This window comes from Carcharodon carcharias, chromosome 9 (genome assembly GCF_017639515.1).
Source record: "Carcharodon carcharias isolate sCarCar2 chromosome 9, sCarCar2.pri, whole genome shotgun sequence".
In the NCBI taxonomy this organism is placed as follows: domain Eukaryota; kingdom Metazoa; phylum Chordata; class Chondrichthyes; order Lamniformes; family Lamnidae; genus Carcharodon; species Carcharodon carcharias.
The window spans coordinates 138431232-138448988 of NC_054475.1; the positions used below are offsets into that span (position 1 = coordinate 138431232).

Here is a 17757-nt window from a genome sequence, read left to right on the forward strand (position 1 = left end):
TACAGGAGGAAGAAGTTTCTAAATGTAATTACTGGTTTTCACTGTATTGGTTGATCTCAGACAAGATAGAAGCTTTACCTCTGACTACATGTGACTTCCATATTGTGGTAAAGGGAGGGAAAATTGGTCAATGTTCCCATCCCTGCTCACATATTGCTACCTTTACTGGAAGGGTTCATGTGTAGATGCCAGATGAGCATAAGATCATGCTTGCCAACTCTCTCAATCATACATAAGTCATGGACACTTAGGCCAGATACTGGAGGTTTATTTACCTTGGAATGTTACACCTGGGAGGGAATCAATGACTTCAGGGCAGCAAAGAATATTGGAGGGAAAAAAGGGGGAAATCTGTTGGTACAGTGAAAGATTTCTGGTCCAAAGGTGGGTTGAGTTTGATTAATCTGTTCTATACCTGACCAGGTATAGATTCTGAAATGATTCCACTTAAGTGGAATTGGGAATGAAATTTGGAAAAAATGGAACTTTACAATGAAGAACTGTTGTTCTGCTGTAAAATTAATCTGAATGTAAATGCTTCCTGTTTTGTATTTCTTTCAGGAAAATCAGTGAATGTGTTTCAGCGAGGCAGAGCCATTGACACAGGAGAAGTAGATATTGGAATGCAGGTCATGCAGACCATCCCACCGGGTCTGTTCTGGCGGTTCCAAGTCACCACAGATCATTCCCTCTATCTGAAATTTAATGTGTCATTGGCAAAAGATGCCTTATTAGGGATTTATGGGCGGCGGAACCTTCCACCCACACACACCCAGGTATTGGCATAGTTTTAATTGATGAGGTAACTCTGAGCAGCAAGATACAAGTAACCTTGAATGTAACCTTGCATTTACTTGGTGAGGTTCAGCAATAGGTTCAGAAAATATTCCCTGAGAAGGTCCCCTTCCACAGAGTGGGTTACCAAAGTTGAGTTAACTTTTTGCTAAGGAACTTTTTTTTTGTTCATTTTTTCTAAAAGTAATTCTCGGGAAGTTGGCACAGCTAGCAAGGATGGCGTTTATTGCCCATTCCTACTTTCACTGAGATGGTGATGATGGGCCACCTTAAACCATTGCAAACTGTATGATATTCTCTGTTATGATTTGATACAACTGAATGACTTGCTAGGTACCTCAGAGTACAATTATGGGTCAACCACATTAATGTGGGACTGGAATTGCACAGGGTAGAACTGATAAGGACACCAGGGCCAGAACTTTACCCTCCCCGACCATCCCCCCACATCCCCAGAGGGTTCTGAAATGGGGGAGGAAGCGTGAAATTGCATGGATAGGATTCCTTCCATGTTCTTGCACACTGTGACCTGATAGCGATTTCACACTGGGGCGGGCAGGGCCTTGGAGGGGAAACCCACCCTTGCCCCAATTAAGGCCCTTAAATGGCCACTTACAGGCCTTTTCCCGCCCAGTCTCAATTTTTAGGATGGCGGACGGATAACAGCTCATGGGGGAAAATGTGAAAGCAAAGTAAGTTATATCTTGGGTAGGAAGGGACACCCACCTCCATCAGAAGTCCCCTTTTGACTGGGGCACCCTTCCCTTAAGGCCCAGTGACCTCCAGACCTCCCTTCCCCATCCCAACCTATCCCCCAAGCCGCCAACGTTCCCCCCCTACGATCCCCACATGTCATCCCTATTCTCCCCACACTGGGATCCCTGCTACTTACCTGATCTCCGGTTCCCGGGACTCGATGCCAGGCAGCTCCCTGCAGTGTTTTTTCCAGCCACTGCCGTGCTATGCCTGGAGGGGCTAGAGAGTTACCAGCCAACTCCAGTGCAGGACTTCCTCCTGAGTGAGGGGCCGATCCCCCGCCATTCTGAAAATTCAGCACCAGGTTTTCTTCCCAAAAGAATATTAGCAAACCAATTTATGACAGCCAGTTGGCTTATGATCACTTCTACTGACACCACCTTTTTCATTTCCAGACTTGTAAAAATTAAATTCAAATTCTCAGAATCTCAGGTGGGATTCTGGATTCCCAGTTTCTGGATTAGTCCAGGCCTCTGGATTACCAGTCTAGTAACATAATGATTATAATACCAAACCTATACATTGTTGAAGGGGATAAAAATCTTTGGGTATGAAGTACTGTCGAAGAAATATTAAATGATAGGAAAATTATGTTATTTTTCCCATTTCTGATTTCCTATGAGTGCCCATTGTAAACAAGTTACTTCATTAAAGGCACCACAGACTCTTAGGTTACAAATACCAGTGTAACTCTTTCGAGTACAAACCCGTTTCCATCTGTTTCAGATGCAGTTACATTGTTTCATAGTTTGCCATTGTGAGATTTGAACTTTTGATCTTGGGGTTACAAACCCAGTACTGTAACCACTTGGCTATTTAGGCCAAGCCAAATACCAGTGTAGATGAACTGACAGGTGGCACAATTATCACAGAATAAAATGGTATGAATAGAATACCATTTATATCTGAGGGAAATAGTTCCACCTGGACCCCTGTTGGAGAAATAATGAAACTCATTGCACATGGTCTTCAAGTCTGATTGCTTGAGCCTTCAGTAGAAATGGGTTACTTGCATATAAATTAGGCCAAACCTGACCACAGAACAGAATCTGAGTCATGTGTCTACAACTCCTGTACATTAATTGTGAAGAAAATTGTCAACTGACTTTGGTTTATCTTGCCCCTTCAGTTTGATTTTGTGAAGCTCTTGGATGGCAAGCAGTTGATTAAACAGGAGACCAACCCTCCAGACAAATCAAAACACACACCTCGGAATTTGATCCTGATGGCCCTTCAGGAGGCAGGATTCATTGAATATATGGATCCGGGAACTTGGCACTTTGCCTTCTACAATGATGGGAAGAAAATGGAACAAGTGTTTGTGCTTACTTCTGTGATAGGTAAGTTGCTATCAATTACATATTAAAATTATGCTTAACACAATGTTTCATTTGTCTTTAATTCAATGACCTAAAATTCCTTTTGTAAATAACATAAGTCCAAGAAAACAAAGTAGACTTAATGATTTATCTCCATGAACCTTTCTACCATTTTCCTCAATTTCCCATCTCTCTAGAAAAATAACTTTCTGTGTAACTCATTCATGCTATTTGTTTCAATGGCTTTTCTTGGAAAATTATTCCATGGGACTGATTTTCAAATGTATGTTTCCAATGTGTGCAGCCTCCTAACAACAGTGGGCATCAAAAAATTGCAGGCATGCTTCCCACAGTTTTCTTGTGTTAAGATTAATAGATGGAAAATCATGAGAAGCACATCTGCTATTTTCTGATATTAACTGCCAACAGAAAAGCATAGTTAAAAATTGGCCATTGACTTACTGTGTTGCCCTTGGAAAATGTTTTGGGTTCATTATCTGGTGTTTTATCATGTCAGAAGTCTAAATGGAATACTTTGAAGACCAATTATTTTTATTTAAACCAAATAAATGTATGAATGACTTTATTAAAATTGCACACAAAAACTTGGGTGACCTAATTAATCTGCATGCCAAAAATTGCACTCAAAGAAATTTAAACCTGTTGTGTGAAATATTGAAATATAGCTGTGAGCCCAGAAATCTATTTGCCTGTTCAAACACTTGAGCCCCAGAAAAAAACATTGTTTGATTGACAGCTCTGACTGTCTGATCTGTGCTGTCAATTTCACAATGTTTATTTAGACAAGATAAAGAGATTTCAAGTATTGGTAAATTTAGCTATTGAAACTTTAAAGGGTCTGGATGATTGACCCTTTTATTGAGCTGTAGTAAACAGGAGCTCTTTTTACGAATGTGGAAACTTATCAATGAATGACTATTTTTAAAGCTTGTTTTACATATTTTACAGTCAGTATAGGGTTCATTGGTTCTATACAGTTATAGCGGGTGAATGAGCATTGAAGTGCCATATCTTGGCATGGGGGCATGAGGGACCATAGGGGCTGGGAGGGTGGGCATACCTTGGCATGGGCCTATAGTGGGTGGGTGGGGGAATCATACTTTGGCATGGGAAGCATGAGAAGGACCTTTTGAACTTACCTTTTTAAAGGTTCCCTCATGCAGATTATGGATCATAACACCTCTAAGCTGCTGTGAACCATGACTCATTAAAAACCTGGGCCAACTGAACAAAAATTGTGGAGGACTAGACATTCCTATCTCCGCAGTTGAGCCGGCCAGGTTGGGAGTGCAGGGTGTGGGCTTTTGATCTGAACCTGCCTGCACCCTTTAAGTGTACTCCCAAAAATGAGAAACTCCAGGAATGGGGCTGGGAATCATATAATTGGGTCCTGGCAGCCATGTTAAAACCAAGTTTTGGTGAAAATCCAAGCCATTATGTACAATTCTGTGCACCAGACTTTAGGAATGAAAACGTTGGAATGGGTGCAGAAAAGATTTACAGGAATGGCTTTGGAGTTGAGAGGCTTCAGTTATGGAGATAGATTGGTGAGGCTGGGGCTGTTCTCTATAGAAGAATATATTGAGAAGAGATTTGATGGAGGTGCTCAAGATCATTAGGGGGCAGAGCTGATAGGGCTAAATTATTCCCACTGGTGGAAGGGTTGAAAACCAGAAGATATCAATTTAAGGTGTTTGACAAAAAAAAACTCCAGAAGTGACATGAGGGAAAATCTCTTTATGCAGCGAGTGGTTTGCGCTGCTTGAGAATATAGTGGTACAAATTCAACCATTGCTTTTGAAAGGGAATTGGAGAACTGGCTCAAGAGAAAATAAATACATAGCTACAGGGAAAAGGTGAAGTGTGGTGAGATTAGCTGAGTAGATCTTACGTAGAACTGGCACGGATATGACAGGCCAAATGGCCCCCTTCTGTGCTGTAACCATTTTATGGTTCTATGATTAAAAAGTCCAAATCAAAATCAGACAAATGAAATTGAGATACAGGTCAGGTATGATCTGGCTCAATGGTTTAATATATTTATGGACCTGAATGACCTACTTTTACGATGAGTGTTAAAGGAATGTAAGTTTTTATATAGTAAATAATTGTGTCTTGAAATTACCCTGTTCATAAAGAAAGAATTTGTATTTATATAACGGCTTATCACATCCTATTGGAAAGATTCCATTTTGCATACAAAAATTACTTTGAAGTGCAATTACTGTTATTATGGAAAGCGCAGCAGCTATTTTTGCAGGCAACAAACATAAGTGAGATAAAAGAGCAGCTAATTAGATTTTATGGTGTCAGTTGAGAGAGGAATGATGGCCAGGACTCCAAGAGATCATCTGCTTTGTTCAAATGGCACCAATGAGATCTTTAACATTTTCCTGAAACAGAGGAACAAGTAGACAGAACCTCAGTTTAACTTCTAATGCAAATTGTGACACCCCTACCTGGGGTAACATTCATTTATCACTGCACTCATAGCTCAGGAAAGCTTGTGTAGTTCTCATGATGGTGAGGGTGGAGAGGGGTGGGCGGGAAGAGAAAGTTTGAAACAAAACCCTTCTGATTCAGAGCCAAGAATGCTACAGATTGACACAACCCTGCCACAGGGTTGAGTTTATGATGTAGAATACCTGCACTGGACATTTGCCCATTCGCCATGTGTATCGAGAAATGAAAAAGATACTGTCCATGATTTTTTGTTCATGCATTTTAATGATTGGAAGATCTTGGGCAATATGTCAAGAACTACCTGATATGTGCAGTCACTAAGAAGTCACATGCATTCATAATGTCAACCATTTTGACTTTTAGTCTAAATTTAATGAGTTAATATCTACATTAAGATAGCAGATAAAGGCTACACATTCTAATTTGTATTATATGTTTTTGCTAATATAACCATGGTTTGCTTATTTTTACTGCAATCATGCTTTCAACTGACGGTTTTAATGATTTCCTCACAATAACCTTCAACTCACCTTCCTGCTTAGTATGCTGCATGATTGTTCCATTTTAAACAAAATAAATAAAATTTAAACAATCTTTAGTAATGCTCTTTGATGGTCATAAAACCTTGACACAACCTCAATTATTCTGAAAGAATAGTTGACAATTCAGAATTGTCAGTTTTCAATCAAAACTGACCAACAATTATTTAAAATAAAAATTCTGACCATTAATAGTATTCATCCTGATTTAATTTTCCACGGGGTTGAGTGTGAAGTATGTTGTGTTCGTTGATTAGTTGAAGCAGACTATTCATAACACAATATTTGATCTTATGAATCTTTAAAGACTCAAAATTGATTTAATCTACCATTTGGAATATATGATCTGTCTTCAATAGCACAATCTAATCATTTTGGTAATACACTGTCATCAGCTATGACATTGTCACTTCAGGCAAAGTATCTTTTTGTTGTGAATAATTTGTGTGCAATCTTGCCATAATAGAGGGTTGCAAGTGTAAACAGTGCACATATAAGAATGCATATTCGTTAGGAAGTAGAACATTTTGTCACTTATCTTTTGATGAGTTTCAAGAAACCTTTCCATATCACAAACTTTTCAAATATTCTAAATTGCACAAGATTATGGTGGCAGGAAACATCATTCTTCTTGTATGGAATCGTGAAGATCTAAGCTCCAAGGAAATACAAATTAACTGTTGCTGCATCTGACTACCTGGAAATCCTGAAGTTGCACATTGATTAATTGCTGGATGAGGAAAATCCATAATTTCTCAGTCACAGGAAATAGTGTTTTTAATCTGCTTATTTCCAATTCCTTGCTAGAAAAAATAGTGTATCAGATAGTAAGTTCCTCCAACTCTATCTTCTATCCCTGCATCCCAGTCCCTTCTTTCATCTGACCACTAAGCCCTGGAATTTCCTCACTAAATTTCTCCATTTCCCTCTCATCCTTTAAGATGCTCCTCAAAACTTATCCCTTCCAGCAAGCTTTTAGTCACCCCTTTCAACATCTAATTTCAACATTTTATGGCAACTTATGCTTCTGCAAAGCAGCTTTGGAAATCTTTCTATGGTAATGTTGCTTATATACATGCAAGTTATTGCTTGCACAGTTTGGGTCGTTATTACTTTGTAAAAAGTGTAATATTTCTCATTTGCTCACATTCTACAGTGTACAACAGTTTTGACAGAAAATAAAATTTTGTGCACTGTCCAATTTGATCTGTTTGAGCAACCTAATTGACCTGCACCAATCATGTTATCATCCATCCATAAACAAAAATACCTGGAAAAACTCAGCAGGTCTGGCAGCATCTGTGGAGAGGAGCACAGTTAACGTTTCGAGTCCGCATCACTCTTCAACAGAACTAAGGAAAAATAGAAAAGAGATGAAATATAAACTGGTTTAAGGGGGGGGTGGGGGGTGGGACAAGAAGAGCTTGGATAGAGGGCCGGTGATAGGTGGAGATAACCAAAAGATGTCACAGATAAAAGGATAAAGAGGTGTTGAAGGTGGTGAAATTATCTAAAGGAAGTGCTAATTAAGGGTAGAAAGCAGGACGAGCAAGGCACAGATAGCCCTAGTGAGGGTGGGGTGAAGGAATCGAAAAAGGCTAAAAGGTAGAGATAAAACAATGGATGGAAATACATTTAAAAATAATGGAAATAGGTGGGAAAAGAAAAATCTATATAAATTATTGGAATAAACAAAAAGGAGGAGGGAAATCGGCAAGGGGGTGGGGATGGAGGAGAGAGTTCATGATCTAAAATTGTTGAACTCAATATTCAGTCTATTCAGTTCGGAAGGCTGTAAAGTACCTAGTCGGAAGATGAGGTGCTGTTCCTCCAATTTGCGTTGAGCTTCACTGGAACAATGCAGCAAGCCAAGGACTGACATGTGGGCATGAAAGCAGGTTGGAGTGTTGAAATGGTAAACGACAGGGAGGTCTGGGTAATGCTTGTAGACAGACTGAAGGTGTTCTGCAAAGTGGTCACCCTGTCTGCATTTGGTCTCTCCAATGTAGAGGAAACCGCATTGGGAGCAACGAATGCTGTAGACTAAGTTGAGGGAAGTGCAAATGAAATGCTGCTTCACTTGAAATGAGTGAGCCCTTGGATGGTGAGGAGAGGGGAGGTAAAGGGGCAGGTGTTGCACCTTCTGCGGTTGCATGGGAAGGTGCCGTGGGAGGGGGTTGATGTGTAGGGGGTGATGGAGGAGTGGACCAGTTTGTCATGGAGGGAGCGATCCCTATGGAATGCCGCCGGTTGGGGGGGGTGGGGGGGTGGGTGAACCGCAAGCATTATCCAGACCTTCCTGTTGCTTACCATTTCAACACTCCAACCTGCTTTCATGCCCACAAGTCAGTCCTTGGCTTGCTGCATTGTTCCAGTGAAGCTCAATGCAAACTGGAGGAACAGCACCTCATCTTCCGACTAGGCACTTTACAGCCTTCCGAACTGAATATTGAGTTCAACAATTTTAGATCATGAACTCTCTCCTCCATTCCCACCCCCTTTCCGATTTTCCCCTCCTTTTTGTTTTTTCCAATAATTTATATAGATTTTTCTTTTCCCACCTATTACCATTATTTTTAAATGTATTTCCATCCATTGTTTTATCTCTATCTTTTAGCCTTTTTCAACTTCTTCATCCCACCCCACCCCCACTAGGGTATCTGTGCCTTGCTCGTCCTGCTTTCTACCCTTAATTAGCACATTCCTTTAGATAATATCACCACCTTCAACACCTCTTTGTCCTTTTGTCTGTAACATCTTTTTGTTATCTCCACCCATCACTGGCCCTTTATCCAGCTCTTCTTGTCCCACCACCCCCCACCCCCTTAAACCAGCTTATATTTCACCTCTTTTCTATTTTTCCTTAGTTCTGTTGAAGAGTGATGCGGACTCGAAATGTTAACTGTGCTCCTCTCCGCAGATGCTGCCAGACCTGCTGAGTTTTTCCAGGTATTTTTGTTTTTGTTTTGGATTTCTAGCATCCGCAGTTTTTTGCTTTTATCTTCAATCCATTGTTGGCCACGTGTTAACAGATACAAGATTCAGTACATGTGGCTACCATCTTGTCCAATGTCTCTGCAGCCATCAATATCTATAAGGTCCTACCTCACAAGCCAGTTTACATAATCTTGGCCTCAGTTCCAGGTAACCCTGACCTCAGGCCCCAGACTTTTCCTTCCAGAGCTCCACTCACTCAGAAGTAGCTCAGACTAGCTTTGTGCTGGTGTCAATATATACTCAAATTTCATACTGTAAGACTGTGATAAAATAGTCATTCAGTAGTACAGAACTTGAGTATTGCTGAAGAAACAGATACGTTGAAGCTTTTCATCTTGAACTCATCAGGACAATTTGAAAGAATACCAATAAAAGGGGAAAAAAAATTTATGCTGTATGTGAAGAAAGAGCTGATTGGTTGGCAAGTGGACAATGATTGATAGAGACATTGCCATCAATAATGCGCTAGTGATGGGGACTGACACTTAACTGCCAAGCATTTGAAATTTAAACCAGGCAGCTTGGCCTGATTGGTCAAGGCATTGCCCTGAGGGTTGAGTCAGCAAACAGCTGTCACTTGTTTTGTTTAGCTGAAACAGGCGCAATGTGTGTAGATGTTCTTTCTGTCTACAAAGAACATATATTAATATATGTAGCTTCCAGTTCACACACATGCCCAACACTGCAAGCCCAACTGACAATCTTAAATTGGTTGTCAGCGTAATTCTTAGTACACTGAGGATTATTTAGCAAATGTAATCACAGAATCACATGTTGGACATTGTGCTTTTGAGGTTTGCAAACACGAGCTGGTTAGATATGGTCTGTACTTTGCCTGTTACAAGCAAAATAGCTCAGACATGCTGTTTCATATGATCCACCAGTCTTTGGGACGTACAGCCTACATACCTAGCATCATGCTGGCACTGAAATTCATGTACTACATTACTCATTTGAGCAACAGGTGAAGCTAGCTGTTTCACATTGCTACTATGCAGTAGCAACATGAGTGGTATTCGCCTAGGATGCTGCCGTCAAGCCAAAAAGGTGTTCTGCCTACTATACAAATGAGTAATGTGTTATATGAATTTCAGTGCCAGTGTGATGTTAGGTATGAAGGCCAAACATCCCAAACACTGGCAGATTGTGTGAAACAGCATTCACATTGTTCACAGCGGACAAGGTACATACTGTACCCAACCAAGCCCGTGCTTTCAAACTCAAAACACAATGTCCAACAGTAGATGTGACTCTGTGATTGGACAACATTTGCTAAATAATCCTCAGTGTGCTAAGAATTACGCTGACAACCAATTTAAGATTGTCAGCTGGGCTCGCAGTGTGGTGCATTTACATTGTACTGGAAGCTACATATATTAATGCACAGGGCCCTGTTCTTTGCAGACAGAAAGAATAAGCACACACATTGTGCCTGTTTCAGCGAAACAAAATAAGTGACAGCCATTCGCTGGTCAAGCATTGCCCTGAGGAATGAGTCAATCAAGGTCAAGCTGCCTGGTTTGAATTTTAAACAATGCTTGGCAGTTAACTGTTAGTCCCCATTGCTGGTGCATTCTCCATGGCAATGTCTCTATCAATCAGAGTCTACTTGCCAACCATTCAGCACTCCCTTCTCATACAGTATAAATTGTTGTTTTCCCCGTTAGTGTTATTCTTCCGAAATGTCCTGATGAGTGCAAGATGAAAAGTTTCGGCACATCTATTTTTTCAGCAATACTATGATAAAACATGTACAGCTGGTTTGCTTTCCTATTTTGAAATTCTCTTGACCTATTATCATCTTGCATCTTCCCTTGCCTTGCCCACTACTCCCTCCTAGTGTAGCCCATTTTCTAATGGATCTTGATTTGTGCTTGCTCCCTGCCTTGCTCCAGCTCTGTCTTCCACTTGAGCCCAGGCCTCTGCATCTTGCATAATTTGCAAAGACTCATTCTCAGCTTGTGAACAATGCAAAAAAAGATATGCTAGTACATTTAATGACAGTGGACGGGAAGACTTTGGGAGAGAGGACTACAAAAATTTCTAAATCATAATTTTTTTTAAAGGAAAACTAAAAGTAAAGATCCATTGTTGTTGCTCCCTCACTAGTTAAGCAAATGAGGTGGCACAATTCCTGGGAACTGGGTGACATTAGTGAGTAGGCTGAGTGAAGTGAATTGGAGGATTGAGCAGATTGGGGATGCTAAGAGGATATGACTTGCGAACCAAGACACAGGTCAGTATGTCTTTGATCCATGTAATTTCTCTGAATATCATTGTAGAGAAAAACATGCTTTCTCCCATTAAGTAGAAGACAGAATAGAAAGCGAAGCCAAAAAGAGCTAGAGTGTGAGGTGAACAAACAAGACAGACTATTACAATAGAAATGATACTCAATTAATTAATTTTTATCCAAGTTCAGCACACATCAAATAAACATTAAATGAGTCATAAAAATATTAGGATAATTAATAAATTATATTGATAAATGTATTAATATTTTCTTCCTTTTTTTGCACACCCTGTAACCTAGTATAGAACACAGCAGGCATCTTTCATTGAGGCATTTACCAATGCCTGTGTATAACTGACTATTTTGAAGTGCATGAGAATAATGTGTTGACTCAAGGTCCTGTGGGGAGGATGTAGGCTTTAACTCAGCACCTCCTCAATGACATGGCTGGAGCCAGGAGATCACAATGTGGGGAATTTCAGGTGCAAGCATGCCTTTTTGGAGCTACACATTCAAAATCATCAACTTGCTGTATGTTTAAGATGGGACAAACTAGAATACAGTATTTCCAGAATTATATATTCTATATTTTTTTGACATTCAGGCATGTGATTTCTGTTGCTGTGTGCATAAGTGCACATATAATCTTACAACACAGAAAAGAGCCATTTGGCTAATCATGCCAAATGCCTTTGAAAGAGCTATCGATTAATTCCTCTCCCCTGCCCTTTCTTTATGGACCTGCATTTTTTTTTTAACATATGTAATTTCATTTCAAATGTTACTATTGACTGCTTCTATTACCCTTTCTGGCCGTGCATTCCAGATCATGATAACTCAAGGAGTCTATCAGTATTTTCAAATATTGAAACACTCATAGGGATTCCTACACAAATATTAACATATATTTGGAGGGAGTCCCTGGAAGCATGTTAATAAAAGATCCTGGGAATGTAGCAATATTGATGGGGTTGGGCGAGAGGCATCTTAAAGTACAAAATTTGGAAACAACTGATAAATGATAAAGTATCATTTGAACAGATTCATCTATATTAATAAGCTCTATAAAATAAACTCTATACAAAAAACTGTAAGGTACAACCTACACATTAACGTTGATGCTTACAATTTGGATTTATGATGGTGGAAAATGTCCAGTCTGCCAGTGAGCTTCATCCACCAACTTAGATCTTGGATCTAATTTTTCTGGAACAGTATTGCAGTTAGAGGTCTATGCAGACCCTACCTGGCTATTCTATACCGGAAGGTTCTAATGGACTTTGTGCCAAGAATAAGAAAACAAAGAATTAGGAATGAGAAATTAGTGAAACTCCCTTTAATAATGAGCTGCATTAACAGCATATGACTAAAGATAGGCAAAATGCTGCAGGAAGGCAATGGGTGGCATGCCTAATGCCCTCCCACCACCAAGCCTTTTTGTCAGTGGTGGGAAAGATGGCAGTTGCCCACTGGTAGCCCAACTGAACCACTTAAGTAACCAATTAAGGGCCTCTTCCTGCCTCTGTGGGCATTTTGCTCATGTTAGGGGAGAGGGGGTGGGGAGTGGCATTGCACATAGGGAGACTGTGCAGTGAAATCATGAAAGGGCAATGGGCAGCAATGGTCACCCCCATGGCAACAGTGCCACCAATGCTTAAAGACCTCAGTCCCAAACCCCCAAACACCAGGGCCTGCCTACCTCGGCCAGGGAGGTATCTTCTCCTTGCAGGTGCTGCTGCAACAATGGTGACTGTTAGCAGTGGCGCTGCTGAACTACCAGCCCTCTTCCTGAGCCGGCAACTGGGTGGGCAACCATCCTTAATTGGAATGGCAGCGCCAGAAGTGGTCACTTAATTGGCCATCGCTGGGAATATGCGTCCTTGGGTCCTGCCACTGGCTGAAGTAGGGTCATCTCCCACTTTCAGTCCCAACTCAAGACTTCAACCTCCATGGTAGAATTCTGGCCAATTCCCCTATCAAGCTGACTGCTCCATGAAATAGTGCAAACTGCATTTACCATCAACTCACATCTCTTCCAGAGGGAGGGAGTGGAGGGGTGGGGGAGGTGTGAATGTCATCTTTAGCTGTAAAACTATTTTAGTGTTTGCACTGCTTTTAAGACCTGGCAGAATCCCGATTACTAATAACATGCTTTTTGTGTGTCTCATCTCATTTGCATAATGATTCACTATTCGAAGTGTAAACTCTGCTGGTTCAACGGAGGCAGTAGATGAAAATGCATGTATTCAAGTTAAAAAGATGGGGTCAATTAAAAAGGAGTGTCATAAAGAAGGTGGCAAAAATTTCAAAAACTGCTTGTAAAGAGCATTAAAAAGGGTTCTCATAGCATTAGTAACCTTTGCCAAGAAGGAAGGAGGTGGCTGGTGAGATTTATAAGTGTCAAGCCAGGATGAAGAGAAAGAGACAGTGCAACCCAGCACCTGACTTCCTTTTTCAGAGTTGCTGACATCCAGTTGGCACTGCACCACACTGTCCACGTGGGTCAGCACAGCAGTATGAAGGTGCAGTCAATTTTCTCAGGCCACTGGTAACCTTACCGTGCCTGCACACGTGCAAACTCTATGATGAATGATAAACGCTGATATCCTTGCAAAGACGGCAGTGCTCTGCATCTTGCTTTAATGTTTCCTTCTGTCTTAACCCAAACTTTTTCTAGTTTCTCCCCCACTCGCCTCTTGCCACCTTCTCAGCTTGTCTTGTCCATGAGACCCATCCCCTGCTGTCTGGACCCTATTCCCATTGAACTGCTAACTACCAAATTTCCCCTTCTAACTTATATGTTAGCTGATATTGTTAATGGCATCCTGTTCTTAGGTACTGTACTCCTTCCCCTCCCATCAAAGTAACCTACCCTTGATCTCTCTGTTGTTGCAAACTACTATCCCATCTTCAATCTCCCTTTCATCTCCAAAGTCCTTGGAGGTATTATTACCTTCCAAATCTATGTCCATCTATCGCAGAACTTCATGTTTGAATCCCTCAAATCAGGTTTCCACCCCGCCGCAGTAACTAAGCAGTGCTTATCAAAGTTGCAAATTACGTCCTGTGATTGTGACAAAGGTAAGCTATCTTATTTATTTTACTTCTTGACCTGCCTGCAGACTTTGACATGATTGAACATACACCAAGTTCCTCCAATGCCTTCACTGGATGGGTCTGCTCTCACCTGGTTCCATTCTTAACTATCCAGAGTATCACCTCAATGGTTTCTCTTCACCTTGCCTCTGTGCACCCAAGAGTCTATCATTGGTCCCTCCTATTTTCTATCTAGATTCAGTCCTCACTGACATCGTCTGTAAACATAGTGAGCCAGATTTTGCAGGTGGATGGTGTCAATGGTGAGTTGCCATCGTTTGCCATCATTACCCCTCCAAAACTGATTGTAACTTCAGCATGTTGGGTATATGCAGATTAGTGCAAGAATCCTTTGGTTGCAGTCTGTCACTCAGGGCTCCACCATAGGCTGTGCTGTGGACACCCAAAAGCTGGCAATCTTGAAATCAATGAGAATTTCAACCTTCCCCACCCCCTCCCTCTTCACACATCCCCACCACCACAACCCCCATTACCCCCAAAACTCACATATCGCTGTTAGAAACCCTTTCAGATAAGTTCACCTTTTTCAGTCAGATGCAACTGGATTTTTAATGCCAATGATTAATAAAATTAGATAAACAGAACTGGCTCTTAAAAATAATATTACATTCATGGAGTGCTTTTAAATGATTAATTGATTAATTAACAGACTTTTTTTAACTAAAATTTTCTTAAAGTCTTTTTCAGAATATTTTATCTTCTTCCTTCACCCCATTTGTATGTCCCAAACTTTAATTTTTTCTGTGTAATTATTTTTAAGCGGCTTTATTTTTAGGCTTTTTGTTTCCTGTGTGTATGTCTATGAAAACACTTTCATGTGATTTGCTGCTTGGCAGCTTGATGACATCACTCCAGCTCCACCCTGGGGAAATCCTCAGTAAAGGACACTGCAATCAGTTGAGTACCACTGCAAGGCAGTAAAGGTGAAACTTCCACCAGAAAGATCACTAAATCTCTCGATGAGACTTAACTTTCAGTTCAGTGGCAAGTCTCCTGTCACTGACTGCAAAATCTAGGCCAGCATCAATTTCCACATGTATGCTGATGACACCCCGCCATACCTCATTCATAACTCTCTCAAACCCTGTACTGCCTCTTATTGTCACACTGCTTGTCCATCATCTACCACTGGGTAAACAGATATCCTCCCATTAAATATTAGGAGGACCTAAGCCATTGTTTTCAATCCCCTCCATGAACTCTATTTTCTATCCACCGACTAAACAGCCTCTCCCCAGCAACCGTCTGAACTCAAACGAGACTGATCACAGCCTTGGTGTTATGTTTGATCCCAAGATGAGCATCCAACTGCATATTCACACCATTAATAAGACCACTTATTTTCACCTCGTCCAACTCCACCCCACCTCAGCTCATCTGCTACTGAAACCCTCATCCATGCCTTTATTACTTCTAAATTTGACTATTCCAATGCACTCCTGGCTGGCCTCCCACAATCTACTCTTCGTAAACTTGGGCAGCTGAGCTTTGGATGACCTCTCGTCCTACCTTGCACCAGTCCCAATTCTGGCCTCTTGAGCATCCCGATTTTAATCATTCCACCATTTATAGTCATGCCTTCAATTGCCTAGGTTCTAAAATCTGGAATAGCCTCCCTAAACTTCTCCGCCCTCTATTCCTCTTTCCTCCTTTTTAGAATGGTCCTTAAAACCTACCTTTTTGATCAAGCTTTTGATTACCTGTCCTAATATGTGGCTCAGCGTCAATATTTTTTGTAACACTCAGTGAAGCAGCTTGGGACACTTTTCTATGTTAGAAGTGCTATATGAATACAAGTTGTTGTTGTTTTTGAAATTCCTGACTCCAAAGAGGCAGATTACTGCAATTATTCTGAAGTGAATTTGCCAAGGTGTGCAGAAATGGTTAGTGGCCACTTGGCAGATGAGATCAAACATGCAGTGCTGGCTTCTGATTAGCCCTGGCATGCCTTCTTTCATGCAATAGCTCATGCTGGAAGAGGAACCTCACAGCGTAATGGTTAGACTGTTAATCTTTTCTCAATATGTTGCCACCAGGAAGCCTCCTGCCACAGCCATTATTGAGAGGAGGAGGTCATACTAACAATGTCTATCATAGTGAGGTTTGCTACCTATTGCTGCAGATATTAGGGTGCATATACGGGTAGGTAGGCTCAGAGTATCACCTGGGCAGCCTGACCATCATGACACCTTTGCGTTGACTCCCTTTTCCTTCTTACATGAAGGAGTCCTGGTGATAAATAGTCCAATGTCAATAAAGGGAGTTCAACCAAAATACTAAAACTCGAGAAAACCAAAGCACTAGCTAGAAACACAAAAGCCCAAAACAATCCTGAACCTCTGAGCTGTAATTTGTCACATGAGTCAACACACTCTTATTTCAACATCTCCAGTGAGCGTTAGTTAACCCAACTACCCAATCTGCTTTCAACCCTTAATCCTGGCCAAGACCATCTCTGCACATTTGGTTTTAAATTGCTTCCAAAGAACAGGGCAGGTTATTCAATATCACCTCTGGTCATGGAATGCAAAGTGTCATTTTAAAATCTCAACCATCCCTTGGGTGCCAACAAAATTATTCAATGACCTTTTTGCCTCTGACTTCTAACAAATCTGAAAAGGATGCTAACAATGCCTCTATCCTCTTTTCTACTTATCCGCTGCCCTTAATGCAAGAACTAGTCTCAAGAATTGTTGGTTTATAACTGGTAACATTTATCTTTAGGCATCATCATTTAGCCATTTTGGTTTTTATTTTACCATGTGTCCTTTTTTGACTCAAGAGATATCCAGGATGGTCTGAATCTTCTGAGCAGCAGCAATGTTGAGTAGATTGCTGCTGCGAATGAAGATTCCCCTGAGCCGACGTTGCTGCGCCTTTCTTCTGGGATCTTCCGATCCTATCTGTTGAAATGCAAAGTGCAGTTTTCCATGGGGAACTCTGTCAGAGTGGAGTCAGGGAAACATGCTTCCTTTTCACAGCACCAGCTGCCATATGGTAAGCTCAGCCTTTGAGTGTTAGTAAATGGATGAGTGAGTGAGAAAGTGAATGAGCGGGTAGGTGGGTAGGGTGCAAGGGTGGGTGAGTGAGCCATCGGGTTGAGGGGTTGTCAGGTCTGGCTGGGGGTTATTCGGGTGATTGGGGGGTAGTTAGGTCGGGGGGGTTGTCGGGATAGTCGGGTGGTCAGGGTTGTCGGGTCAAGTCGGGCTGGGTATCGGGTGGTTGGAGGTTAGTTGGATGATCGGGGGGGTTAGTCGGGTTGGATCAGGGAGTAGTTGGGTGATTGGCGGGGGGATATTTTGGTCGAGTCGGGGTTGATTGGGTGATTGGCAGGGGGATGGTCAGGTCAGGAGTAGTCGGTTGAACGGGGGGCTGGTCAGGTCGGGGGTAGTCGGTTGAACGGGGGGCTGGTCAGGTCGGATGGTGGTTGGGTGATTGGCAGGGGTTGATCAAGTTGGGGATGGTTGATTGATCGGGGGGGATAGTCGGGTCAGGTCAAGGGGTAGTTGGGTGCTTG

The 17757-nt window shown here is 41.5% G+C and overlaps 1 protein-coding gene across 1 annotated transcript in view; it reads left to right on the plus strand.

Annotated features, from left to right (window-relative positions):
- tenm1 (teneurin transmembrane protein 1) overlaps nucleotides 1–17757 on the plus strand; it is an 873954-nt gene that overhangs the window by 604366 nt on the left and 251831 nt on the right. Inside the window, exons 7-8 of the mRNA XM_041195427.1 lie at nucleotides 571–776; nucleotides 2681–2891. Of these exons, the coding sequence (XP_041051361.1) occupies nucleotides 571–776; nucleotides 2681–2891 (417 nt within the window). The remainder of the gene's footprint in view (nucleotides 1–570; nucleotides 777–2680; nucleotides 2892–17757) is intronic.